The sequence below is a fragment of the Podarcis vaucheri genome (assembly GCF_965113315.1).
Source record: "Podarcis vaucheri genome assembly, chromosome: 7".
Classification (NCBI taxonomy): Eukaryota; Metazoa; Chordata; class Lepidosauria; order Squamata; family Lacertidae; genus Podarcis; species Podarcis vaucheri.
The window spans coordinates 2,519,997-2,546,546 of record NC_138765.1 but is presented as its reverse complement, the minus strand read 5'-3'; the positions used below and the strand labels follow the sequence as shown (position 1 = coordinate 2,546,546).

Sequence of the window (26,550 nt, the reverse complement as noted above, 5' to 3'; positions counted from 1 at the left end):
GCGTCTCCACCCCCATCGTTCTGCCCCGACACTGAGATCCAGCTCCGAGGGCCTTCTGGCGGTTCCCTCACTGCGAGATGTGAGGCTACAGGGAACCAGGCAGAGGGCCTTCTCGGTGGTGGCACCCGCCCTGTGGAACACCCTCCCACCAGATGTCAAAGAGAAAAACAACTCCCAGACTTTTAGAAGACATTTGAAGGCAGCCCTGTTCAGGGAAGCTTTTAATGTTTAACAGACTATTGTATTTTAATACTTTGTTGGAAGCCGCCCAGAGTGCCTGGGGAAACCCAGCCAGATGGGCGGGGTATAAATAGTAAAATAATATTATTATTATTATTATTATTATTATTATTATTATTATTATTATTATTATTATTATTATAGCTAGCAAGATAAGGGATGGAGTTGTAGTCCAACATCTTTGGGCCAAAGGCTAGATTATTCCCCGAATCCATCTCAGAGAGAAAGAGAGAGAGAGAGAGCAGAAAGGAAGAGCTCTGCACACCATGCACATAGAAACACTTTTTATTCATTTGTTAATAACAGATAAGCAATAGCATAGTGATATTTTCGTCATGCTAAGGCCCCCGCCCCCCGCTTTTTCCCTTCTTCCAGTGTGCCTGGGCGGACGAGGGGGTCAGGGAGGACAGAAATCATGCAAGATTCAACAGAGAGCTCAGCAGAGGGCACGGCAAGCCATCTCACTCGACAGTTTACAAAGTTATTTGTTTCGTTTAAAAAATAAAGAATATACATGGAGGCAGAAAGAACACAATCCAGTGTGGTTTCTACATAAAAAGGAAGGGAATCTCACAGGAAGCCACGGGGAAGGCCTGCGACTGAGATCCGGCAAGTTGTCATTGCTATGTTTGGGGAAGACTACGTACTCCCGGTTCGGACAAGGGAGGTGGAAGGACAGGCCTAGGTTCTTTCCCCTAGTGGCCAAACGCGAAGCTGAAATCAACTGAAAGGTTTATTTATTGCTGGTCAGTGAAAGTTTGCAGAGTGATAAGGAAGTTACAAGAACAAGTGAAGGATGAGGAGGTCGTGTATTTACAGCTGAGAGATGGCAAGCTGATGGCCAAAGGATGGCGCAAGATTGGGGGTACCTTGGCATCTTGAAACAAAAGAGAAAATGGAGGGGATTTAGCATGGAGGGGAAGGTGAAAGGCGAGAGGCTTGGACTGCAATCTTTGCATACCAGACTTTCCTCAAGACCCCAAATGTTTCTCCAGGTTTGAGTCTTTATGCTGGAATGCAAACATCCTCTCCGGACGTGGCTGTCCAAGCTGCCCTAATTCAACAGGTGCGGCGTTATCATCACTGGGAGCCTGTGCTCCCCCCCCCAAAAAAAAAGGCTGCACCTGTTGCATTTCTGCACAGGCTGAAGGCAGAAGACTTCTGAATGTGGCATTCGTAGTCCTCTTCCCAAAGCCCTTTGGCCTGTTTTTTCTCAGGATTGCTTTCTGCAGTCTCCAAACGGACCTTGCAGGTGTGATAAGGAAGGAAACGGGAGCACATGCAGAGAGATGAGCAAGGAAGGAATTTGCTCAGGAGGTGGGGAAAGGAGGCCTTGTCCTTACTCCTCTCCCAAGCTGGGAGGAAGTCTGGAAACTTTGGCTTGGCCTGGAATGAAATCACGCACACTACTGTATTTTTCGCTCTATAAGACGCACCAGACCACAAGACGCACCTAGTTTTTGGAAGAGGAACACAAGAAAAAAAATATATTCTGAAAGCAGCAATCCCTCTTGCTGTTCTGGCTTCTGGGATAGCTGCGCAGCCTGCATTCGCTCCATAAGACGCACATACATTCCCCCTTGCTTTTTAGGAGGGGAAAAGTGAGTCTTATAGAGCAAAAAATACGGTACTTTGTTTTCTAACTGTGTGCTCTCTGACTGCGGGTGCCACCCGGTTTGCACCCACAATCTCAAAACGTTTAAAGCGCTGATGCAGAGATTCCTCCACCAAAACTTCAAAAGGGTGACTGGATTTGAAGGTTTTGCTTTCCCAGCTCACTTTGACAGTCGTCCTGATCAATTCTGCTGATCTGCAGCAATATTTGAACCCAGGAACTCTCCACCTTGCCAGCCTCAGGAACTGCCCCGATAGGCAGATACCATGTGCTCTCTTGCTGTCCCAATATTTCGATTAAACCCTCTCCAAGTGAGCTAAAATGTAGGGACCTCTGAGCAAAAGCCGTATGTTTAAAATGTTAACTGAGATGGATTATAATAGCTAACATGCTGCAGCTAATGAATGATGGAGTTGAAGTGACAGTGAGTTATAGCAGCTTTTGCAAACCTGGGTCCCTCCAGATGTTTCGGAAGGGAGCTTCCATCAGCCAACCAAAACATCTGGAAGGTAGCAGGCTGGCAAAAGGAAAGTTATTGTATTTCTTTATTCTCTCCCACCCACCACCCACCCCCATTTTTTTAATAGGAAAAAGTGACTTCTGGAAATATATGCTCAATATACACACAGAGATACACATACTACAAACCATCACAGGCTGTTACTGGGTGGTTTCCTCCTCCCTGTTGGCTAACTCACACAAATGCTAAGCACAGCTGCTAACACACACTAGGTTTTAGATGAGACTTGCATCTGCACCCCACAGGTCGCTATTCTTCAACTGCAAAGAAAACTAATTTGTCTGAGGAGTCAGTGTGCTCAGATGCTACAAGTCGGGCCCCTGGACGCTGCAGACTTTATCTCCTGCTCCTGTCTGTGTGCATGAGGCCGGCAAGAATGCCTTGCCAGAGCCAGCCTTCGCTTCCAAGACATTTTGGACTACGACTCCCATCAGCCCCGGCGGGCTCAGCTGTGCTCCCATTGGCCACAGCAGTCCTACGGCCAGTGCTGGAGCTGATGGGAGTTGTAGTCCAAAGCATCTGGAAGGACTCGACTTGGAGAAGGCTTCATTGCTGTTTCGAGCTGCCATCCTGCACTGCTTTTGTGTCCTTCTGAGGTCTTGGGAGGGCTTCCTCCTGTTTCCTGAGCCTCTTCGATACCTCTTCGATGAAGACGCTGTCCCCAAGAGAGAAGGGACCCTTTGGGTAAAGGTGAAAAGGGGTGATATCCCCTCTCCCTGCTTGCTGGAAACCTCCCTGCTCTCATAAGCATCAGAAGCCCTGCTGGATCAAGCCAAAAGGGAGCCCGGGCAACTTGGGTACCCCAGTGGCCAAGCAGAGTCCCTGACGTGAAGTCCATAAACAGGCCATGAACACAGCAACGCTCTTCCCCACCTGCAATTGCCAGCAACTGGGGTTCAAAGGCAGGTTTTTGCCTTTTGTGCAATGTCGGGACTCATCAGCACTACCCGCCTGTCTGGGGAGCAGAGGGAAAGAAGCCAGTTGCTCTGTGGGGGCCACCAGAAATTGCTGGGGGAGGTGGATGCGGACATTGCCCACAGGCCATGGGTTAGCCGCTCCTGCTGAACACACTTACCTGCAAATAGTGAACTCAGTGGGGCTCACTTCGGAGCAGCCCCTGAACAGGCCTGCAGCGCAAGCGACCAGGCTGCCCAGGGCACCCTCTTTTTAGGGGAAAGCTAGAACGAGGAGAGGGCAGAACCGGGAGCATAGCAGAGGGAAGATAACATTAATCTCGTCTCAGGCAACAGGCTTCAGCTTCTACCAAGGCAATCTGCTCTGCACGTGTGATTTTCCAGCAGGCATAATGAGAAATTCCGCGAGTTTGGGATCTTTTGCGACACGCACCAGGCGAGTGGGGAGGAAGCCAGAGATTTATCTCCAAACCATAGCTCCTAGGGCTCTGTCCTCCATTTAAAGACGTCTGAGCCGACTAAGCGCGTGAGCTTTTAGGTGCCAATTAATAGGCTGGAAAACGAAGAGGTGCCAGAAGAGACCTGCTTTAGCCGAAATCCCATGGGTACGAGTGCCAGGAAACGGGGGACGGAAGGTATAAGTATAGCATTTCTCACAAACTACTAGAGGGGTGGTGTTAATATGTTTTAACAAGGCACTGGGGTTCACTAGAACGGCAATCAGGGGAGGAGAGATGAGGGCAAAAAATAACCGAAGAGCAGTCTTTGATTACTTGGAGAGCGAAGAAACAGCAGGGGAAAAGGGAAGAGGGAGCCGCAGGTAGGTTTACGACTGCATTTCTGCACGGAGCATCCACGGAAACCAACAGCAGAAAAGTAACCTGCAGAAGACAAAGGGAAGGGGAGAGAGAGTTTGCAAAATGACTATTGATGAAGCTCTGGAGGAGGACAGGAAGCAACAGAAGAGGAAACATGTTACATTGTATGAACTGCCCTTTAATCTTCGGGTGAAGGTTGGCATGGAAATGTACCATATTTTTCGCTCTATTAGATGCACTTTGTCCCTCCTAAGAAGTAAGGGGGAATGTGTGTGCGTCTTATGGAGTGAATGCAGGCTGCACAGCTATCCCAGAAACCGGAACAGCAAGAGGGATTGCTCCTTTCGCTGCGCAGCGATCCTTCTTGCTGTTCTGGCTTCTGAGATTCAGAATATTTTTTTTCTTGTTTTCCTCCTCCAAAAACTAGGTGCGTCTTGTGGTCTGGTGCGTCTTATAGAGCGAAAAATACGGGTAATTATGAAATAAATTAACCCGGAAGTGAAAGGTCCACTTCCTAGAACCACTAAACGATTCCCGGTTTCTCCATGTGCATCTCAACAATCAATGCTCTGGACGTCCCTTAAACCAACCTTCTCCAACTTGTTGCGTTCCAGATGTGCTGGCTGGGGCTGGTGGGTTGTGATTCCAAAACATCTGGAGGGCACGTCATGGTTGCAAGTCGCTTTGCGCTGCCTTGCAAAAGATGAAGCGACTAACAAATTTTATAAATAACAATAACGAATATTGAGGTTGGAGAAGGCGGGTTTAAAGTAATTCCTCTCAATGTAAAGCTTAGGCACTTTCATTGGTAAGGCAAGGCCCAAGCCAGCTGTACTGTATATACAGTGGTGCCTCGCAAGACGAAAATAATCCGTTCTGTGATTCTCTTCGTCTAGCGTTTTTTTTGTCTTGCTCTTGCGAAGCAAGCCCATTGACGGATTAGCGGATTAGCGCTTTTAGCGGCTTTTAGCGGCTTATCTGCTGATCGGATCAGCTGATAAGCGGCTTAGAAAAAGGGGGGGGAGGAAAAAACCCCCGCAGGAACTCGCAAGACATTGTCGTCTTGCGAAGCAAGCCCATAGGAAATTCGTTTTGCGAAGCACCTCCAAAACGGAAAACTCTTTCGTCTAGCGAGTTTTCCGTCTTGCGAGGCATTCGTCTTGCGGGGCACCACTGTATATGCTAGGGTGGATTTGAAAGTCAGGTTACGGATCCAGAAGGGAAATCCGGCTTCTGCTCTGAAGGCAATGGGATGGCTTTGAGCAAATGTATTTGCAGAATTCATTCAAACCATGTTTATGTTCTCTGCACTCAGAGAGACTTGGAAACAATTCATAGTTCAGATCATAAGACACAATATTGGAGAGGGGAGAGAGAGGGGAGAGACCCAGAAACAGGCAACAACATCCATCACTAAGTTACTGGGGCAGTTAAGAAAATAAAGTACTAAAGGAATATGATTGTATAAATGAGTACAAGGGAGTCTTGGGTTTGCACATTAGCCGTTCATCTCAATAAGGTTGCAATCATCCATTTTGTTTCTAACACTAACCACAGTTTATTGTTATGTCCAAAAAGGTGTAACTGTGTATAAATGCCAGCAATTGGGAAACACTGGCCTGTGAGCACTCCAGTTGGAGAACAGCCTTTACCAAAGGTGTCATGGGCTTTGAAAACACTCGAACTCAGGTAAAGGTAAAGGGACCCCTGACCGTTAGGTCCAGTTGCGGACTCTGGGGTTGCGGCGCTCATCTCGCTTTACTGGCCGAGGAACCCAGCTTCTGGGTCATGTGGCCAGCATGACTGAGCGCACGGAAACGCCATTTACCTTCCCGCCGGAGCAGTACCTATTTATCTACTTGCACTTTGACGTGCTTTCAAACTGCTAGGTTGGCAGGAGCAGGGACTGAGCAATGGGAGCTCACCCCGTCGCAGGGATTCGAACCACTGACCTTTTGATCGTCCTAGGCTCTGTGGTTTAACCCACAGCGCCACTTGGGTCTACTCAAACTCAAGATGCAAGGGAGAAATGTGCTAAGAGGAAGGCATGCTTGGCAAATCCACACCATGATCAACTCCCACCCAGAAACCAATGTCCCCACTGTGGAAAGACATGTGGATCCAGAATTGGCCTCCACAGTCACTTTTAAAACCATGTTTATGGAAGACAATCTTACTCAGCTACAAGTGATCACCAAAGAAGAAGAAGAAAGAAGCAGCAGCAGCAGCTATGTATTATTGAAACAAGACAGGATCAAACCATGGTTTCTGAACCTGGCTTGTTTGTGGTTCATCGTTTACCCTCCCCACCGTTTGTCCTTTCGAACCTTACAATAATTTGTGGTTAAGTGTGAATTAGGAAATGGATGTTTCCAACTTCTTCCTTGTAGCAACAACTCCCATCATCCATGACCTCAGCTGGCTGGGGCTGATGGGAGTTGTAGTCCAACAACATCAGGAAGGCAACCAGTTACCCATCCCTGCTCTAGGTTAGGCCCCGGACCTGCCCAAATCTGCTAGGCTTCACCCCAGACCTGCTCAAGCCCCCCAAAATCCACCTCAGTGGTCAGGCTGAGCAGCAAAATCCTCAGTAGGCCTCCCCCAAGGGGTGCTCCAAACTGGTCCTTGGCTCCCCTCCTTGGTCCACTCAAGTTCCTCCCACTTACTTCGCTACTTAGCGTGGGAGGAGGACAGGAGTCTATGTAGGTCAGGCATGTCCAACCGGTCCACCACGATCTACCGGTTGATCACGGGGTGTCCCTGGTCGATCACGTGATCCTGATTGACACCCTCCCAAAAAACTCAACAACTTTGGTCAATCCAATGGGTAGATCACTGTCAGTTTTTTTTATAGTGGGAGTAGATCCAGTGGCGTAGCGTGGGTTATCAGCACCCGGGGCAAGGCAAGTAATTTGCGCCCCCTAACCCATGGATTTGCGCCCCCTAACACTAACCCCCAGATGTTGCGCCCGGTGCAGCCGGCCCCCCCTGCACCCCCCACGCTACGCCACTGAGTAGATCACAGGCTCTTGGGAGCTGGAACATGCCTGATGTTTGTGAATTGAAGAGATTTCAAAGGGAGGCAAACATAGGTTGTCCTTACCTAGAGATGGAGTTTTCCGATGTGATATCTTTTGGGGTTCTGACTGCTGTGAAGTTGCGCTTTGGCTGTGAGACTGCAGGAGAGGGAAAAGGAAGAGGTGGTCCTTTTAAGAACGGAGAAAGGGTGGCAAAAATGTATAAAAACAAAAAGAAAGAGTGTTGGAGATGTGAAACAGAAGGTACCTTCTATCATATGTGGTGGGATTGTAAGAAGGTAAAATCCTACTGGGAAATGATATATAATGAATTGAAGAAAATGTTAAAAATAACTTTTGTAAAAAAACCAGAAGCCTTTTTATTAGGTATTTTATGTCAAGACATACCAAAAGAAATGAGGACTTTATTTATGTATGCCACTACAGCAGCAAGAATATTGATTGCACAAAATTGAAAGATTGGAGAAATACCAACTAAGGAACAATGGCAAGAAAAGTTGATTAACTATGCAGAACTGGCAAAAATGACAGAAAGACTAAGAGAAAAAGACAACAGAGACTTTGAAAAAGACTGGGAACCATTCATATTATGTTTGCAGAAACAAAGAAAGGCTATAGACTTGATGGCAGGATTTAAATAAACATTCACATTATAAGCATCAGTTTAGGTTTGGAAGATAGCGAAATAAGATGATGTATTTAATTTCATTTTTATGTTTTTAAGGTTTGATGTTATATTATTAATAACTTATTTTGTTGAAGGACAGCAAAGCGGGCAAAAATAGAAACAAACCAGAAACGCAAGTTGGGGGAAGTCGTGGAGGGGAGGGAGGGAGGAATATATAGTAAATGTTAGGAAATTGAGGTGTATGTAATGAATGAAAATGAAAATGAATAAAAAAAAATTAAAAAAAAGAATGGAGAAAGGGGGGCACTTTCAGTTAATGATGCCTCTTTCTTGCCCCACCTTCTGAGGGTTCCTATCTCTGCCCCAGGTAAGATGCCATTCCCAGACCCTCCAAGTGCCCCTATTTTCCAGGGACGTCCCCGATTTAGAGATGACGTCCCAGTTTCTTATTAGATCTCAGAATGTCCCACTTTTCCTTAGGACGTCCTAATTTTCATTGGAGAAATGTTGGAGGGTATGGTGTTATCCGACTCCCTGAGCCGTCTGAAGGCAATCCTGTATAAAGGTAAAGGTAAAGGTACCCCTGCCCGAACGGGCCAGTCTTGACAGACTCTGGGGTTTGTGCGCCCATCTCACATCTATAGGCCGGGGGCCAGCGCTGTCCGGAGACACTTCCGGGTCACGTGGCCAGCGTGACAACGCTGCTCTGGCGAGCCAGCGCAGCACACGGAACGCCGTTTACCTTCCCGCTGGTAAGCGGTACCTATTTATCTACTTGCACCCGGGGGTGCTTTCGAACTGCTAGGTGGGCAGGCGCTGGGACCGAGCAGCGGGAGCGCACCCCGCCGCGGGGATTCGAACCGCCGACCTTTCGATCGGCAAGCCCTAGGCGCTGAGGCTTTAGCCCACAGCGCCACCCGCGTCCCTGCAATCCTGTATAGGGAAGTTTTAATAATAATAATAATAATAATAATAATAATAATAATAATAATAATAATTATTATTATTATTTACCATTTATACCCCGCCTATCTGCCTGGGTTTCCCCAGCCACTCTGGGCGGCTTCCAACAAAATATTAAAATACAATAGTCTGTTAAACATTAAAAGTTTCTTTAATGTTCTATTATGTTTTTATATATGTTGGGAGCTGCCCAGAGTGGCTGGGGGAACCCAGTAAGGTGTGTGGGGTATAAATAGTAAAATTATCATTATGGAATGGGACGTCCCTATTTCCATCAGAGAAAGAAGGGAATGGGCAAAGGAAATCCAGAAGAGGAGGAAAATATGATCCATGCCACTCCTGAAGATTAAGTGAAATGGGTCTCTCAGATTGCCCTAATTCTTCTTTTTTTAAAACTTTATTCCAAAACCGAAAAAAATTACAAAATTACAAACATCAAATTCAAAATCCATATTCGTTTTGTAACATAAGCCTGCTACATAATTGACTAAATTAAAATATACCTAATTGCTATAGACTTCCCTTTGCTATTTATAAATGCAACACAATTAGAAATATTATATTAGAAATTTTTATAATTTTTATAAATTCCCCTATGCCCCCTATGTGTGATCTCAATATTTTTTAAACTTCTTCCTTCTTGTTGTGTTGTTGTAGTTTAATAATTATTCAGTTGATTCTTTTATTATTTCCTTGCTTACCCCTGCACGTTTTACACATTATCTATTAATATTCCAATTCCGGAACCATATTTTTTCATGTATTCCTCCACTCCATCCTGCTCTTTAATTATTCTCTGGTTTGAATGGCCTCTAATAGTTGCCGTCAACTTTGCTATTTCCACAGACTCACAGAGCTTGCTTTCCCATTCTAATAATGATGGCATTTTCTCCCCCTTCCAGTTCTTTGTGATCAATATTCTGGCCGCTGTTGTTGCAAAACAAACAAACAAACAACAAACCCACCCACAGGTGTATATTCTCGTAAAATAATTTCTTCTTTTTACACAAATATGTCCTGTTATGAAATCCTGTCCTACAACGTGCATGAGACAATTCAGCCCTTTGCTTCCCGGTTCTTGCATAGGGTTGCAAACGGTTGTTTTTTAGGAGGGGCTCCTGTACCTGAAATCTGGTAATTTTTAAAATCCATTTAGCAAGATCCATGTACCATTTAATCAACAAAAAGAAACTCTAAGTGGTTTGCATAAAATAATATAAAATATTTTAAAAGAGCAATGAAATCAAGTATTTTTTTTTTAAAAAACGACGATTTAACATAAAATTCATCAAAACATGTGAATGTCAGCAGTTTTAAAACAAAAGTACGTGTCTAGGTAGGCATGTGATAAAAGTTCTTAATGCAGCCTGCATCTACTGTATTGGCCTGAAAACAAGCCTCGCTTTTTTCCCCAAATTCCGACCGTGAAAAGTTAAAGTGCGGCTTAAATTTCCGACCTTACAAAAACGAGCTTTTACGATATCTGCCGAAACAGACATACGGTAAAACGGAACGGGTGTGAGTGCCTGCCGAATTTTAAGGGAGCGGCTTATATTCGGGTATTGTCTTTTCTTCTTCCCTCCCCCTTGGATTTTAAAGCTGCAGATTATATCCGGGTGCGGCTTATATCCGGGCCAATACGGTATATGGGACAACATCGCCTGCTGAACTTGTCAGGCGGCATTAAAAAGCACAGGAGGCCTACAAAAGTGGGAAACAGATATTTGGAAACTTTGCATCTTTGCTCATGTGGGAGGAAACAGGGGACAAAACCCAGGGTGTACCTACTAGTGACTTGGTGGACTTTCTTTGCCGAAGTGCCATCTCCCTGGGAATCTTTGGGGCCTCCGATTCTGCGGCAGAGAGACGGCCACAATTAATTCACAGTCAAGAACAATGCAAGCATAAAAACCAGATTAATTGCCAGGAGATCAAAGAATTTTAGATTTGGAAGGGTCATAGAATCATAGAATCCTAGAGTTGGAAAAGACCACAAGGGCCATCGAGTCCCAACCCCCTGCCAAGCAGGAAACACCATCAGAGCACTCCTGACATATGGTTGTCAAGCCTCTGCTTAAAGACCTCCAAAGTAGGAGACTCCACCACACTCCTTGGCAGCAAATTCCACTGTCGAACAGCTCTTACTGTCAGGAAGTTCTTCCTCATGTTTAGGTGGAATCTTCTTTCTTGTAGTTTGGATCCATTGCTCCGTGTCCGCTTCTCTGGAGCAGCAGAAAACAACCTTTCTCCCTCCTCTAGGTGACATCCTTTTATATATTTGAACATGGCTACCATATCACCCCTTAACCTCCTCTTCTCCAGGCTAAACATGCCCAGCTCCCTTAGCCGTTCCTCATAAGGCATCGTTTGCAGGCCTTTGACCATTTTGGTTGCCCTCCTCTGGACACGTTCCAGTTTGTCAGTGTCCTTCTTGAACTGTGGTGCCCAGCAGTGGCGTAGCATGGGGGGTGCCAGGGGTGCCAGCCGCACCGGGCGCAACTTCTGGGGGGGGCACGCTCGCTGCCTCCAGAGTCGCCGAATTGCCTCGGGCGCAGGCTGTAGCGGAGCCGCATGTCTCGCGGCGCCCGGCTGAAGGCGCCCGGCAGGCAGCGGCTCTCAGCGCTCGCCGCGGAGGACGCGCCAGGCAGCCCCTCCTCACAGCCCCGCCTCCACCGCTGCTGCTGCAGCTGCTGGGCCGTTGCATTTTCCTCACCTCTCTGCCCCCCCCTCCTCCGGGCAAGCGGCGTCGTATGGGCAGCAGCGCCAGCGGCAACTCGCAGGTTAGGGGTTAGGGGGGGCGCAAATTACGTGCCTTGCCCCGGGTTAGAGGGCGCAAATTACTTGTGTTGCCCCGGGTGCTGACAACTCATGCTACGCCACTGGTGCCCAGAACTGGACACAGTACTCCTGGTGAGGTCTGAACAGAGCACAATACAGTGGCACTATTACTTCCCTTGATCTAGATCAGGGGTCTGCAACCTTTAAGACAAAAAGAGCAACTTGGACCCGTTTCCGAAGAAAAAACAACAACTGGGAGCCGCAAAACCATTGTGACATTTAAAACAAATATATCTCCGGAGCCACGATCTGACAGCGGGCGGGAAGGTGACGTCGGGACGGTGCGTGACTAATGCACGCACCGCCCCCATGCGACGTCACAGCCAGTACAGCGCCCGCCACAGTGAGGAGTGTCGGGGCGCACAATGCGCCTCCTCCCCTCGCTAGTATCCGCCCCGGAGCCGCAGCAAAGATGTAAAAGAGCCACATGCGGCTCCGGAGCCGCGGGTTGCAGACCCCTGATCTAGATGCTATACTCCTATTGATGCAGCCCAGAATTGCATTGGCTTTTTTAGCTGCCGCATCACACTGCCATTGGAATTCCCCCCCTGATTTTCCCCCTGAATCTCCTTCCTTGTCATTTGAAGCCACTGTTTGGGTTCTGCCCTCTGGAGCAGCAGAAAAGAACCTTGCTCCGTCTTCCTTTCAGATTTTTGAAGGTGGCTCTCATTTCTCCTCTTTCCCAGGCTAAATGTACCCAGCTCCTTCAACCGTTCCTCATCAGGCTTAGTTTCCAGGCTTTTGATCGTCTTGGTCACCCTCCTCTGCACACCTTCCAGCTTCTCAACATCCTTCTCAACATGGTGTCTTCCCACATGCCCCCTTTGGAACTCTGGGGTTTGTAGTAGTGGCTATGATTATTTTAAAATGTTCAGGGAGGCAGGAGAGGATATATTGTTTATTGATATCCTTCCTAACCTGTGCTAGCAAGTTTCTTTACTTAGCAGAGTTTACATTCCCCTTTTAAATGCACAGCAGATAACTGGTTGCAGGCTTGTTTAAGCCTCTCACTATTAAGTTCCCTTATATCCCTCTTAAAAGAATAAACACGCCACAATCTTGTGTAAAGTACAGTCATACCTCGGGTTACAGACGCTTCAGGCTGCGTTTTTTTCAGGTTACGGACCGCCAAAACCCAGAAGTACCAGAACGGGTTACTTCTGGGTTTCGGCAGTCGCGCATGCGCAGAAGCGCTAAATCATGCTTTGCGCATGCGCAGAAGTGCCGAATCGCAACCCGTGCGTGCACAGACGCGCTGCTGCGGATTGCGAACACTGTGGGTTGCGAACGTGCATCCTGCACAGATCACATTCGTAACTGAACGTCCACTGTATATAAAAAAAGTTTACTCACATTCAGTTCACAGTTGAATCCCTGAAGGCAGACTTAGTTACAAAGTTATACATGTGGATCTATCCCATATGGAGATAATCCCAGTGTCCTCTGTTGGCTAGAAGCCAACAGAGCATTTCTAGCTAAAAAGCTGCTCCAATGATAGAGGAAGTGAAAAACAGAGAGAGTGCTGGGTGCCTTGCCCCTTTTGTTATCTGGACAGGTAAGTCACGCCCACCTCTAGTCACATGCAAAGGAAGTATGTCCCAGCCAGGAGGAAACAGGAAGTTTTTGACTGGCTGGACCAAACATCCCCTTGCATCTTCACTCTAGGAAAACAAGGAATGTTGTACTTGACTGCTGCTTATGTATCACATCCCACAATATAGGTAAAGGTAAAGGGACCCCTGACCATTAGGTCCAGTCGTGGCCGACTCTGGGGTTGCGGCGCTCATCTCGCTTTATTGGCCGAGGGAGCCGGCGTACAGCTTCCAGGTCAAGTGTCCAGCATGACTAAGCCACTTCTGGCGAACCAGAGCAGCGCACGGAAATGCCGTTTACCTTCCCACCGGAGCGGTACCTATTTATCTACTTGCACTTTGACGTGCTTTCGAACTGCTAGGTTGGCAGGAGCAGGGACTGAGCAAGGGGAGCTCACCCCGTCGCGGGGATTCGAACCGCCGACCTTCTGATTGGCAAGCCCTAGGCTCTGTGGTTTAACCCACAGCGCCACCCACGTCCCTTATCCCGCAATATATACCGCCTAATTTTCAAGTAAAGGCAGCAAACGAATCAGCAGCTTCTCTCCAGAATATGCTCCCCAAATTAGAACAGGATCACTCTTAGCTATGTTAAAAGCTATTTTAGCATTTTGTTAAATCACGCCAAATATAAATCCCACACACCTCTGCACTCTGGAAGGAGGGGCAAAGACTCCATGCTTAGGGGCGCAGGTGAAATAGCGAACTCCAAAGACAGAGCCATCGTGTTTTCCTGTGGGCTTGTCAAGTTCAATGCCAAACCAGTAGCCTGGAGAGAAAGAGAGAAAGGGAAAGAAAAACATGCAAATTAGACAGAAATGCAGATTTTTAAATTGCTGTTGCTAGTTCCAACAGAGACTAGGAATTCGTCTCACAGATTTCAAAGGGGACTCCCTTCCACATTAGTAACGCTGAGGACTACAACCTTAATCCCGCAGAATGCTTTGGAATCAGCGTCCTCATTTGCACTCTCCCAAAAGAACAACACCGGAGGTAGACCACTATTACTCCGATTGTCAGAGGGGTGAAACTGAAAATGATCTGAGGCCATGCAGGGACATCACAGTAGAGTCAGGACTTGAACTCAGGACCTTGAGCTCGAATCAGGACTCCTGGGGTTATTTTTCTAATGGTACCGATCCAAAGTCTGCACGTCGGTCTCAATGCTCTGCCCCATCCCCTAGACAGGATCTTAACTCCTCCAATGGAAATGGATTCCCAGATCACCTGCTCTTGGCTTACCTGGGGCAAAATCTGTCTTCCCATAGAAACGAATGATGCCTTGCTTCTGACCTGCCACCAGGACGTGATCCCCAATCTCAATCTTCAGTCCTTCACGGTCCAGGCTGCCAACAGATAAGGACTTCTTCCTGAGAGCTGGACAGAGCAGACGGGTAGGGAGAAGCGAGATCTGAATGTTTTAGTTTGCTGCATGTTATGTACTGAGTTGAATAGGATCCAAAATGCAGCAGTCTGATTGGTCCTAGAACAATAGGATCCAGAATGCAGCAGTCTGATTGGTCCTAGAACAATAAGATCCAAAATGCAGCAGTCTGATTGGTCCTAGAACAATAGGACGCAGAATGCAGCAGTCTGATTGGTCCTAGAACAATAGGACGCAGAATGCAGCAGTCTGATTGGTCCACAGGAGCCACCCAATCCAGCTCCAGGTGGAAGGGAATCCGCAACCTGATTGGCCTACAGGAGAATCCCTGAATTAGCCAATCACCTGGGGCCCATTGTGTAAATAATGTATATAAAGCAGACCTTCTGGGGGAACTCCCATTCCTCCTCACCACTATGAGCTGAATAAAGAGCATGAAATCCACTATCGATTCCGAGTATATTTCACTACATAACTTATTTATCTTGTTTTATTTATCAAATTTCTATCTCGATTAAAATAAAGCGCATTTAAAAGCATCCAAAAACATGGTGAACACCTGAAAACAATTGCGGGGGATTCCTAAGACACATCCAGGTCTATAATTTTATTATGTCTGTTGTTTGTAAAACTATCTGTATAGAATCATAGACCTGTAGAGTTGGAAGTGTCAGGAGGTCCTACGCATGAGTAGGAAGCTGGCAGAGACACATGAGACTCCATTTCCTCAGGGTCTTGCGAAAGAACATTGTCAAACAAAAACTGAGGATCTCCTTCTACTGGTCCACAATAGAAAGTGCCCTTTCATGCTGGTTTGACAGCCATGGACAGGAAATCCCTACAGAGGGTGGTGAATACAGCAGATGACATCATGGGCTGTCCCCGGAGTTCGCTAGATGAAATAATAATAATAATAATAATAATAATAATAATAATAATAATAATTTATTATTTATACCCCGCCCATCTGACTTGGTTTCCCCAGCCACTCTGGGCGGCTTCCAACAAAATACAGTGGTGCCTCGCAAGACGAAATTAATTCGTTCCGCGAGTTTTTTCGTCTAGCGAATTTTTCGTCTTGCGAAGCACGGTGTCGGAAAAGTTTTGGAAAAGCTTCAAAAATCACCAAAAAACTCAAAAAAGGCTACCACACTGCGTTCTATGAGTTGCTCCTTGAAGTCAAGTCGCAACTGTATTAACGGTGTTAAGAAAAAGGAAACAAGCTTGCAAAAAACGCAAGACGTTTTCGTCTTGCGAAGCAAGCCCATAGGGAAATTCGTCTTGCGAAGCAGCTCAAAAACCGCAAAACCCTTTCGTCTAGCGAGTTTTTCGTCTTGCGAGGCATTCGTGTTGCGGGGCACCACTGTATTAAAATACAATAACCTATTAAACATTAAAAGCTTCCCTAAACAAGGCTGCCTTCAGATGTCTTCTAAAAGTCTGGTAGTTGTTGTTCTCTTTGACATCTGGCGGGAGGGCGTTCCACAGGGCGGGTGCCACCACCGAGAAGGCCCTCGCGGGAGACCGCTGCCTCAAGAGAGCGAGGAAAATTCTTAGAGGCGACTCACACCCTGAGCCGCACCTCTTTAGTCTCCTACCTTCAGGCAGGAGATATAGAAGTATAGTTAGCCGCACTAACAGGTTAAAGAACAGCTTTTATCCGTGGGCTATTGTGCTGCTGAATGGGAAAAAAGAGTGGTGCAATTGACTTCCGACAAGCACACAGAGATCGAACAAGACTGAGTGGGGCTCGTTTAATTTCACTGCACATAGGTGGTATAGTGACGATAAAGGTTTATTTATTTATTTGCATGCCTGACTGGCACGTTCTCTCCCTCCTGGTCGTTCTTTCAGGAGATTCAAAAGCTTTCTCCAGCCCGAACATCACAGCGACCGATACCAAGAACTATCAGCACACTTCAGGATCAGAAGTATAGGCAGACTCAGTAGCGCAGCTTTTTGGCGAAACTACATTTATTTACGTATACACGTATACTCGGAGCATCGCAAGTCCGCTCCTTCCTCTTGCTCATCAGACAGCAAAGAGAGAGAACACAAGGACAAATGTCCTACATCACGGAAACACAGTAATAAAAACATCCTGTCTCCGTCGCTTCCCACAATGTGGAATGGAAACATACACTGTCGTGGGATAAAAACAATCCCGTGACTGCAACACGGGAAAAGAATCCTAACAGGAAGGGACCACAAGAGTCCTCTAGTCTGACGTCCTGAAATTCAGGAGTCTCAAGTAAAGCATCCACAACAGGGGCCCCTCCAACCTCTGCTTAAAAGGAGAGACCACAATGGAAGAGAGTCCAGCTTACCTTTCTTGTCCTTGTCTTTTTCCTTCCGGCCCTTTGCGGTCATGCGGGAAAAGTCCATGCGGGGGGTTCGTGGGGTGGAGGTCACCGACGAAGGCGTCTGATCAGCGGCTTTGGTGATCTTGGACACAGAAGCAAACACTCCTGGGAAGGGCAAAGGGGAAGGAAAACCGGAAGCCCAAAGCTTACATGGCGGGTAAGAACTGTGCAAACAACAACAACAACAACAATTTATACACCGCCCGTCTGCCTGGGTTTCCCCAGCCACTCTGGGCAGCTCCCAGCCAGATATTAAAAACACAATACAGAGGTTAGAATAGAATAGAATTTATTATTCATACCCCACCCATCTGGTTGGGTATCCCCAGGCACTCTGGGCAGCTTCCAACAAAGTATTAAAATACAGTAATGCATTAAACATTAAAAGCTTCCCTAAACAGGGCTGCCTTCAGATGTCTCCTAAACGTCATAGTTGTTTATTCCTTTGACATCTGATGGGAGGGTATTCCACAGGGCAGGTGCCACTACTGAAAAGGCCCTCTGCCTGGTTCCATGTAACATGGTTTCTCGCAGTTAGGGAACTGCCAGAAGGCCCTCGGCGCTGGACCTCAGTGTCTGGGCTGAACGATGGGGGTGGAGATGCTCCTTCAGGTATACTGGACCGAGGCCATTTAGGGCTTTCAAGGTCAGCACCAACACTTTGAATTGTGCTCGGAAACGTCCAATTAGAACCATTTAGTTTAATCAATTCAAAAAAACTTGGTGATGCCAGCTTTTCAAAATGGCAGTCATTTATGTCAGGAGCTCAGCATACACTCGAGTAGGACCCTGGCAGAGACATCCCGACTGGCATGTTCTCTCCCTCCTGGTCGATCGTTCAGGAGCTTCAAAAGCTTTCTTCTGCCCGAACATCACAGCGACCGATGCCAAGCAACACCAGCGCACTTAGGGATCCGCAGTCTTCGCAGTTGTGTAACAGACCTCAGCAACTCAGCATTTTGGCTAATCGACTTTATTTACATATAAACACACACAGAGCACTGCAACATGGCTCCCTCTCTCTCTAGCATCAGACAGCAAAGAGAAAAAGAACAAAGGACAATAGTCCTACTTCGCGGAGCACAGGAACACAAACATCCTGTCTCCGTCACTTCCCACTCCGTGGAGTCAAAATATATACCGTCGTGTGATAGACAACAGTCCCATGACTGCAATCACGGAGTGGGAATTCTAACAATTTATACTTCCAGTGACCCCCTGGCACCCCCTTCTTAGCATCCCGCTAGGAAATCCCGCTCCCCCAGGGGGCAGAACCACCCCCTTTGGGAGCCCCTGGCCTAAAAGGCGTGTGCTGGGGGAAACCCAGGAGTTGCACTCTTCTACAGATTTGATATTTGTGTAGTTGACTTGGGCGGCTGCTGGATTTGACGGCAGAGGAGTGCTGGTGTCAAGGGGGCATAACCCCGCTTTAGATTACCGTGTTTCGGAGGGCAGATAAAGTAACGGATTCCTCCCACGCTGCCGTCGTTCTTGCCGTCCGGCTCGTCCAGCTCCACGCCCACCCACTGGCCGCTGGCAAATTCCGTTGTGCCGCAGAAACGCAAGGTGCCCAACTGCGGGGAGGCAAGGCGAGATTGGGGAAACAAGATGCAACAGAGGGAGTCACTTTATAAAAATGAATCGGACCACTGACCCATCTAAATTAATATTGTTGGCACAGGCTGGCAGCAGCTTCCCTCGCTTTCAAACTGTTGTGGAAATGACATGGTGGGCGCATCTGTAAAGTTGTTACAATGTTACAAATATTATGCCTGAATGTATCCCTTCAACTTGACAGCTCAGGGAAGATACCTATAAATTTGTAGAAAATCCATTTTTTAACCGACTCTCCTCATTCCAACACCATTTTAATGCTGAAAGAAAAGTGAGTTTAGGCTCCACCTCCCTCCACGAACCAAGAAGCAGGAACAGGGCATCCCGCCATAATTCCCCAAGCGTGGGAGCACAGACACGGCCCCCCACCCAGGGAGTGACCAAGGGTCAACAACGGACATTCGCAGAGGCAGTTGAGCAAGTCCGGTGTTCTGAAAGCCCATCTCCAGACCAGTCCTGAGGGCAAGGAGATGTCAGGAGTTTCACTGCTCTTCCGGTGATGGGTACTTAAGAAGTGTTGGGAAAGGTGTCTGATAAAGCGACCTAATGTTGAACTCATGTAACCCTTGTGTAAAAAGGTAAAGGGACCCCTGACCGTTAAGTCCAGTCGCAGACGACTCTGGGATTGCGGCGCTCATCTTGCTTCATTGGCCGAGGGAACCAACATATGTCTGCACAGGTTGGCAGGAGCAGGGACCGAGCAACGGGAGCTCACCCCGTCACGGGGATTGGAACCGCCGACCTTCTGATCAGCAAGCCCTAGGCTCTGTGATTTAGAGCACAGCGGCACCTGTGTCCCTTGTGTACCCCTCCCCATTTGTGACATGCTAGTGATGTAGTGATGATGTATCCATGATGCCTCTCAAAGTGTATTCTGGGGGAAAGAGGGAAGGTTTAAAAGAGGGTTCTTACTCCTGGGGGGACCTGCTGTACAACAATAAAAATCATGGTCTACTGACCGCTATTTTCCTCCAAATTACCGTATTTTTTGCACCATAACACTCACTTTTTTCCTCCTAGAAAGTAAGGGGAAATGTCTGTGCGTGTTATGGAGCGAATGCCTGCGGGTGACGGGGGGGATCTGCTGCAGTCGTGAGCAGAGGATCCATGGTTCCCCTTCCTTCTCTCCTCCGTGGATACAAAGCATGGATCCACATGGATCCTCAGGATTTTTGCATTGGGCTACTCCAAACTCACTGTCAGATCACATGTCTGTGGCCACAGCATGAACCACAAAAATCATATATCCACTATTTCGTTTAGAATATTTTTTTTCTTGTTTTCCTCCTCTAAAAACTACGTGCGTGTTATGGTCTGGTGCGTGTTATAGAGCGAAAAATACGGTACTTGGCTGCAACTTCCTTCTTATACTGACCGCATGGACTCTCTGGGGACTTGCACCCCGACAAGCTGGGCTGTTGGATAATCTCCCACCCCAGAATTTTCCTTAACACGAACAGTACAGTCATACCTCATGTTACGTCTGCTTCATGTTACGTTCTTTCAGGCTATGGCGTGGAAGTCCCGGAAAGGGTTACTTCCAGGTTTTGCCACTCGCGCATGCGCAGACACGCAAAACGACGTCACGCGCATGCGCAGAAGCGACAAATCGCAACCCGTGCGTGCGCAGACGCACTGCTGCGGGTTGCGCTCTTTTCATGTTGCGAACGGGCCTCCGGAATGGATCCTATTCGCAACCAGAGGTACCACTGTATTGATTTAGTGGGTCAACTCTGAGTAGGACTAGCACTGGACACAAACTTGACATGAGCCAACAGTGTGACGCGGCAGCTAAAAAAGCCAATGCAATTCTGGGCTGCATCAATAGGAGTATAGCATCTAGATCAAGGGAAGTAATAGTGCCACTGTATTCTGCTCTGGTCAGACCACACCTGGAGTACTGTGTCCAGTTCTGGGCACCACAGTTCAAGAAGGACACTGACAAACTGGAACGTGTCCAGAGGAGGGCAACCAAAATGGTCAAAGGCCTGGAAACGATGCCTTATGAGGAACGGCTAAGGGAGCTGGGCATGTTTAGCCTGGAGAAGAGGAGGTTAAGGGGTGATATGATAGCCATGTTCAAATATATAAAAGGATGTCACATAGAGGAGGGAGAAAGGTTGTTTTCTGCTGCTCCGGAGAAGCGGACACGGAGCAATGGATCCAAACTACAAGAAAGAAGATTCCACCTAAACATGAGGAAGAACTTCCTGACAGTAAGAGCTGTTCGACAGTGGAATTTGCTGCCAAGGAGTGTGGTGGAGTCTCCTCCTTTGGAGGTCTTTAAGCAGAGGCTTGACAACCATATGTCAGGAGTGCTCTGATGGTGTTTCCTGCTTGGCAGGGGGTTGGACTCGATGGCCCTTGTGGTCTCTTCCAACTCTAGGATTCTATGATTCTATTCTATGATTCTAACCCATTGGATGTATCACTGTGGGCTTTTCAGTCCTTGCCAAGAGACACTGGTGATGGGGGTCCCAAACGCACCTGCCATGATGAGGGGCACCTTGGCCTTACCTTCAGCCCGTCCACCATGACGCGGTCGCCGAGCTTGAGGCCGAGGGAGATGAGCATGAGGTTGCCCGGGATGTTGTCGTAGTTGGGCAGAGTGACCTTGGGGAGGTTGCAGCTCAAGGGCACGGCGTCCAGCAGCAGCTGCTTCAGCTCCTTGGCGATCATGGCCGCCTCGGCTTTGTCCAAGGTCATGTCCATGGGGTCTGGGACCACGTCGGACGGCGCCTGGCCTTTGCTGTTCTGTTGGGAGAGAGAGCATTGCGCAGGGAGGGCATTGAGCTAGAGGAGACGTCATGGGAGTCGGGGGGGGGGGAGGAATCCTCCACACCCCATGAACCGTAAACCCCAGACTACCAGATTTCAGTGGAAAGGGAGAGGAAGCTTATAGCATTTGTAGAAGAAGAGATGGGAGGCAAAATGTACAGGTGCTGTTCTTATATTTGTGTCTGTGTTAAAGACTAGATTGCTCCTCCAGCCTTTCAGTCTCTCTCTCTCTCTCTCTCTCTCTCTCTCTCTCACACACACACACACACACACACACACACACACACAAATAAAAATAGGGACACTTCCCACTCTCTTCCTTTCCCCAAAAGGACCCTCCTCAACCCCCCATTTTTTGTCCCTCCCTCCCTCCTACAAAGCATTTCCTATCAGCCGTCCAGAGTGGGTGGGGAAACCCCGCCAGATGGGTGGGTAATAATAATAACAACAACAGAAGAAGAGCAAGTGCCAGGGCAGCTGTCTCCCAGCTCCATCTGGTACGCAGGATGAGACCCTCCCTGCCCATGGACTGTCTCATCAGAGTGGTGCATGCTCTGGTTATCTCCCGCTTGGACTATTGCAATGCGCTCTACGTGGGGCTACCTTTGAAGGTGACCCGGAAACTACGATTAATCCATAATGTGGCAGCTAGACTGGTGACTGGGATCGGCCGCCGAGACCACATAACACCGGTCCTGAAAGACCTACACTGGCTCCCAGTACGTTTCCGGGCACAATTCAAAGTGTTGGTGCTGACCTTGAAAGCCCTAAACGGCCTCAAAGGCCCAGTATACCTGAAGGAGCGTCTCCTCCCCATCGTTCTGCCCGGACACTGAGGTCCAGCGCCGAGGGCCTTCTGGCGGTTCCCTCATTGTGAAAAGCCAAGTTACAGGGAACCAGGCAGAGGGCCTTCTCGGTGGTGGCACCTGCCCTGTGGAATGCCCTCCCATCAGATGTCAAGGAAATAAACAACTATCTGACTTTTAAAAGACATCTGAAGGCAGCCCTGTTTAGGGAAGCTTTTTAATGTCTGATGTTTCATCGTGTTTTTAATATTCTTTTGGGAGCCGCCCAGAGTGGATGGGGAGGCCCAGCCAGATGGGCGGGGTATAAGTAATAAATAATAATATATGACTACTATCATCATCATCATCATCAATACGTTTATCCACCACAGCTTCCCTTGCTTACCCTGACGGCAGGGTTGGCACCATGTTCCAGGAGACATTTCACGGCCCCAAGGCACAGGTTGGAAGCAGCAATGTGGAGGGCTGTTCCGTGGTTGAAGTCGCTACACGTCGAGTTCAGAACTGAAGGGGGAAGGAATACACAGGTTGTGCAGGTATTAGAACCAACTTGCCACTGTTAGCATTTCGCACTTACTCGCAGCGATGAGCCAAACCATGGTTTAGTGAGAATGGGCAAGCGTGCAGGCAACCAGAGAGGAAACTGAGGCTGCTGCATCCCTCCTCCAGCTCTCCTTTCGCCATGCTACCCAGAACTAAGCCATGGTTCGCCTTAGTCTCCTTCAAACCTAGGCTCATGGTTTGTCTCCCCCAAACAAACGACGAGCGGCGAAGCAGGAACAACTTTGGTTGCAACTCATGGTTTGTTGGGAGAAACAAACTATAACTTAGCTCCAAGTAGCCTGGCAGCAGGCAGACTGGGAGAAGGGTAAAATAACCACTGTTGTTTGGCTTAGTATTATGTGCAAACCAGGCCACAGCATGCGAGGCTGTTTATGGGACAAGGTCAAAGGACGTGAAGGCCATGGGAAGCTACAAAAATTCCAGAAGGGTTGCTCTTACAGCAAAAATGAGTTTTGTGTCACCTTAAAGACTAACCAGCAATGGCAAACCTAGAGAGCATCTTAAAAAGCAGAGACATCACCTTGCCAACAAAGGTCCGTATAGTTAAAGCTCTGGTTTTCCCTGTAGTGATGTATGGAAGTGAGAGCTGGACCATAAAGAAGGCTGATCGCCGAAGAATGGATGCTTTTGAATTCTGGTGCTGGAGGAGACTCTTGAGGGTCCCATGGACGGCAAGAAGATCAAACGTATCCATTCTTAAGGAAATCAGCCCTGAGTACTCACTGGAAGGACAGATCCTGAAGTGACCAGCAAGATGAAGATTGGAAGAAAATTTATAAAGAAAAAAATTTTCCCCCCTAGGGAATTAGCCTAAAATTAATGAATATTAGGGGAAATGTTGGAATGAAACTATTTGACTCTAGTAGAAATGATATCAGGAGTTATGTATAATCGAGTATTAAGCTTTAAGTTCTAAAGTATTTTACGGTAAGATAAGGTTAAATAAATTAAGGTAATTTGAATAACAGAATATGGGGAAAAGATGGAAAGGATTTGTTGAGTTAATTAATAGGTTAAATTGTTAAGATAAATTATTTAATAAAAATTGAGAAAGATGGAAAGAATTTGCTGAAATAACTAATCAAACTAGAATACAAAAAGGGAGGTGTGAGGAGGTCAATGAAACAAGCAAATGGAAGTTAAAGATATGTAATATGGGATTTGTGTCTTTTTTTCTGTCTTTTTTATCTTTTTGCTGTATTGTTGCATTGGTTTTTATGTTTTGCTTTTTTTCTTCTTCTTTATGTATTTTTTAACTTTTTCTTTTTTTTCTGTAATTTTGAAACTATTAATAAATATTATTTTTTTTAAAAAAAAAAAAAAGATCATGGACCACGCTGGCAAGGGCTGACTTGTATTTCAGAGCTGAGTCTACCCATTAATTTTTTCCCCCTTAATAATAATAAAAAGGAACACAACAAACATGGGTGGATGGCTGGAAATTCCTCACACAGTGCTGCGATTCTTGATGAAGAAGGTTGCCTAGGAGTGCCAACTCTCAGGAGATGAAGAGGAAAAAGCAGATGACTGGTGTTGTTTTGTTTTGTTTTTTGCAGCTGCTGCTGTGATGCTCAATATTATCAGTCAGAGCTTCTTAGGAAGGAAGCAGGGAATTAATCCGAGCCAACACCTCTGGCACTTTTGCAAACCTCTCCTTACAGAGGACTACTCATTATTTATTTCGTGAAATTTTTTACACCAATTGTGGGGCAAAAACAAAACAAAACCTCCAAGCCGTTTACAAAGCGAACAGAACAATAAAATGATAGGCGAAAACTATTCAAAGCCTGCAAAGAATAAAGGCCAGCGATAAACTAAAAAGTGATTAAAATGCACACCAACATTCTGTGTTATCTGGGCAGGCTCGCCTAAACAAAGTTTTGTGTTTTTTTAGCAGGTGCTGAAAAGAATATAGCAAAGGAGCCTGCCTGGCGTCAATCGGCAGGGAGTTCCAGAGGGCAGGTCTTACAAATGCGGAAATGGTATTACGTGACGCCGGTAATGGTGTCAGCTCTGCAGATCAGAGCAGTTGATGGGGCATATAAGGGGCAAGGTGATCTCACAGGTAAACTGGCCCCAAGTTATTAAGGGCTTTGTGTTGTCAAGGTGAGCTCTGAGGTGAGACGCAGGGGATGCAGGAAGTCCCGCCCTCTTCTGGGCAGGCTCTGCCCCCCCCCTCCGTCCAAACCCACCTTTCGGCTTGGAGGCCTTCAGCAGGATGCGGATGAGTTCCGGGACGTCAAAGTAAGCCGCGTAGTGCAGGGCGTTCATGTTGGTCCAGCGGCTGCGCAGGGTCACATCCGCGCCCAAAGCCAAGAGCTGGTTGGAGAGGCGCACAGCAGCGGCTGGGTCACCTGGGAAGGAGGACCACAGCGATCAACTGGATTACCCAACAGGCAGACTGAGCATAAGCGTAGGGCACCAGCAAAGCAGGAGCACACACACAAAAAATACATTTATTCAAAAAAGGGTTTGACACTTGATACTTAAATAAAAGTATGGAAGTAGTCATTTAATTTCAGAACACATGTACGTTTTGTCTCCTTTGGGGGGGGTCTTTTATGGTTTAGCATTGTTTTATTTTGAATTATGAATCTGGGGGGTAGGGGCATCACAATCTTTCCAGTGCTCGGGGCCTCTAAAAGTCTAAATCCGGCCCTGGATAAACCCAAAACTTCTGTGATGTCAGAGGCAGCTCAGCCAATCACCACCAGAGACTTCTTCATCCATATTTTCAAACTCCTTAGTGCAGTGATGGCCAAACTCAGCCCTCCAGCTGTTTTGGGACTACAGCTCCCATCATCCTTAGCTAACAGGACCAGTGGTCAGGGATGATGGGAATTGCAGTCCCAAAACAGCTGGAGGGCCAAGTTTGGCCATCACTGCCTTAGTGTATTACAGTGCAGATATTGCCGTGAATGCAAAATTGACTAAAACCCACAGGCGGTTTCAGGGAGTCCAATTTTAAAAGCAAGTTGGAAGACCAGACGGGAGCGTGGTTTCTCCTGAGAGAGCTGGCAGGGCTCTGAGGCCCAGGAGGGACAACCAGGGGCGCGCGCCAAGAATAGAGAGTAACCCCCCCCCACTGGCTTCCTTACCGACACCATGGGCACCAGCCTTGCAGGCATAATGCAGCAGCGTCATGTCTGTCAGCCCATCGCGGTCGTTGACGTGGCAGCCTCGCTTCAAGATCTGCGGGATGCAAGAAGGGTGTCAGTCAGAGGTGTAAACGGATCCATCTCCCCTGCACCATGTGATGGCCCGGGACTCGGGCTCAGAACCAGAGGAGACTCAGTCTGCACCGGATCCTTTGCCTCAGGCATCATCTGAACAAAGTCTGGGGCCTGATCCTGAAGAGTCCCAGTCTTCCCAGGTTCTCCCGCAACAAACACCATCTGGGCCGAGTCAGGGGCCTGATCCTGCCCTGGCTCCAGATGCGGGGATGACCTCCTTGCCTCCAGCAGGGCTGTCACTTACAGCTGCTCCACTACCAGTTGGGTCAGGGGAGGCTGAGGCGGCCCCTGGGTCTAGTCACCCACCGACGTCTCCCGAGCTGCAGAGACTGAGGTCTGAGAGAAGGAGAGACCTGAGTACTTGCAGGAGGAGTGCTCGCCTTAGGGAGAGACAGGGAGGTGAGTCGCTGGGGGATCAGGACCAGCTGTTACTCCGACAGAGATAAAAGGCTGCCGGACCCTGGTCCAGATTGCGGGAGCAACATTGCTGTTTGCTAGATCCTGTGCCTGACCTTGCCTGGTTCCCTGCCTTGTGTCCTGCCTTGGCCCTGTCAGACTGACTCCTAGCGGAACCTACGGATTCTGGACCGGTCCTGGACTGCGTTTCATGAGTTACCCCCAGGCCCAGCACACACCACCCAC

The 26,550-nt window shown here is 47.7% G+C and overlaps 1 protein-coding gene across 3 annotated transcripts in view; it reads right to left on the bottom strand.

Annotated features, from left to right (window-relative positions):
- Positions 1-509: 509 nt before the first annotated feature.
- Positions 510-26,550, bottom strand: part of CLIP3 (CAP-Gly domain containing linker protein 3) — a 44,027-nt gene continuing 17,986 nt past the window's right edge. For 2 of the 3 annotated variants that reach the window (XM_082231168.1, XM_082231169.1), the window contains exons 4-14: positions 25,774-25,867; positions 24,868-25,029; positions 22,497-22,615; positions 21,045-21,281; positions 18,352-18,487; positions 16,878-17,018; positions 14,409-14,543; positions 13,812-13,935; positions 10,525-10,589; positions 7,211-7,283; positions 510-4,170 (exon numbers count right to left, since the gene is read on the bottom strand). In XM_082231168.1, the coding sequence (XP_082087294.1) occupies positions 4,116-4,170; positions 7,211-7,283; positions 10,525-10,589; positions 13,812-13,935; positions 14,409-14,543; positions 16,878-17,018; positions 18,352-18,487; positions 21,045-21,281; positions 22,497-22,615; positions 24,868-25,029; positions 25,774-25,867 (1,341 nt within the window). In that variant the 3' untranslated portion in view covers positions 510-4,115. The remainder of the gene's footprint in view (positions 4,171-7,210; positions 7,284-10,524; positions 10,590-13,811; positions 13,936-14,408; positions 14,544-16,877; positions 17,019-18,351; positions 18,488-21,044; positions 21,282-22,496; positions 22,616-24,867; positions 25,030-25,773; positions 25,868-26,550) is intronic. The other variant, XR_014221721.1, reaches the window with a different exon arrangement.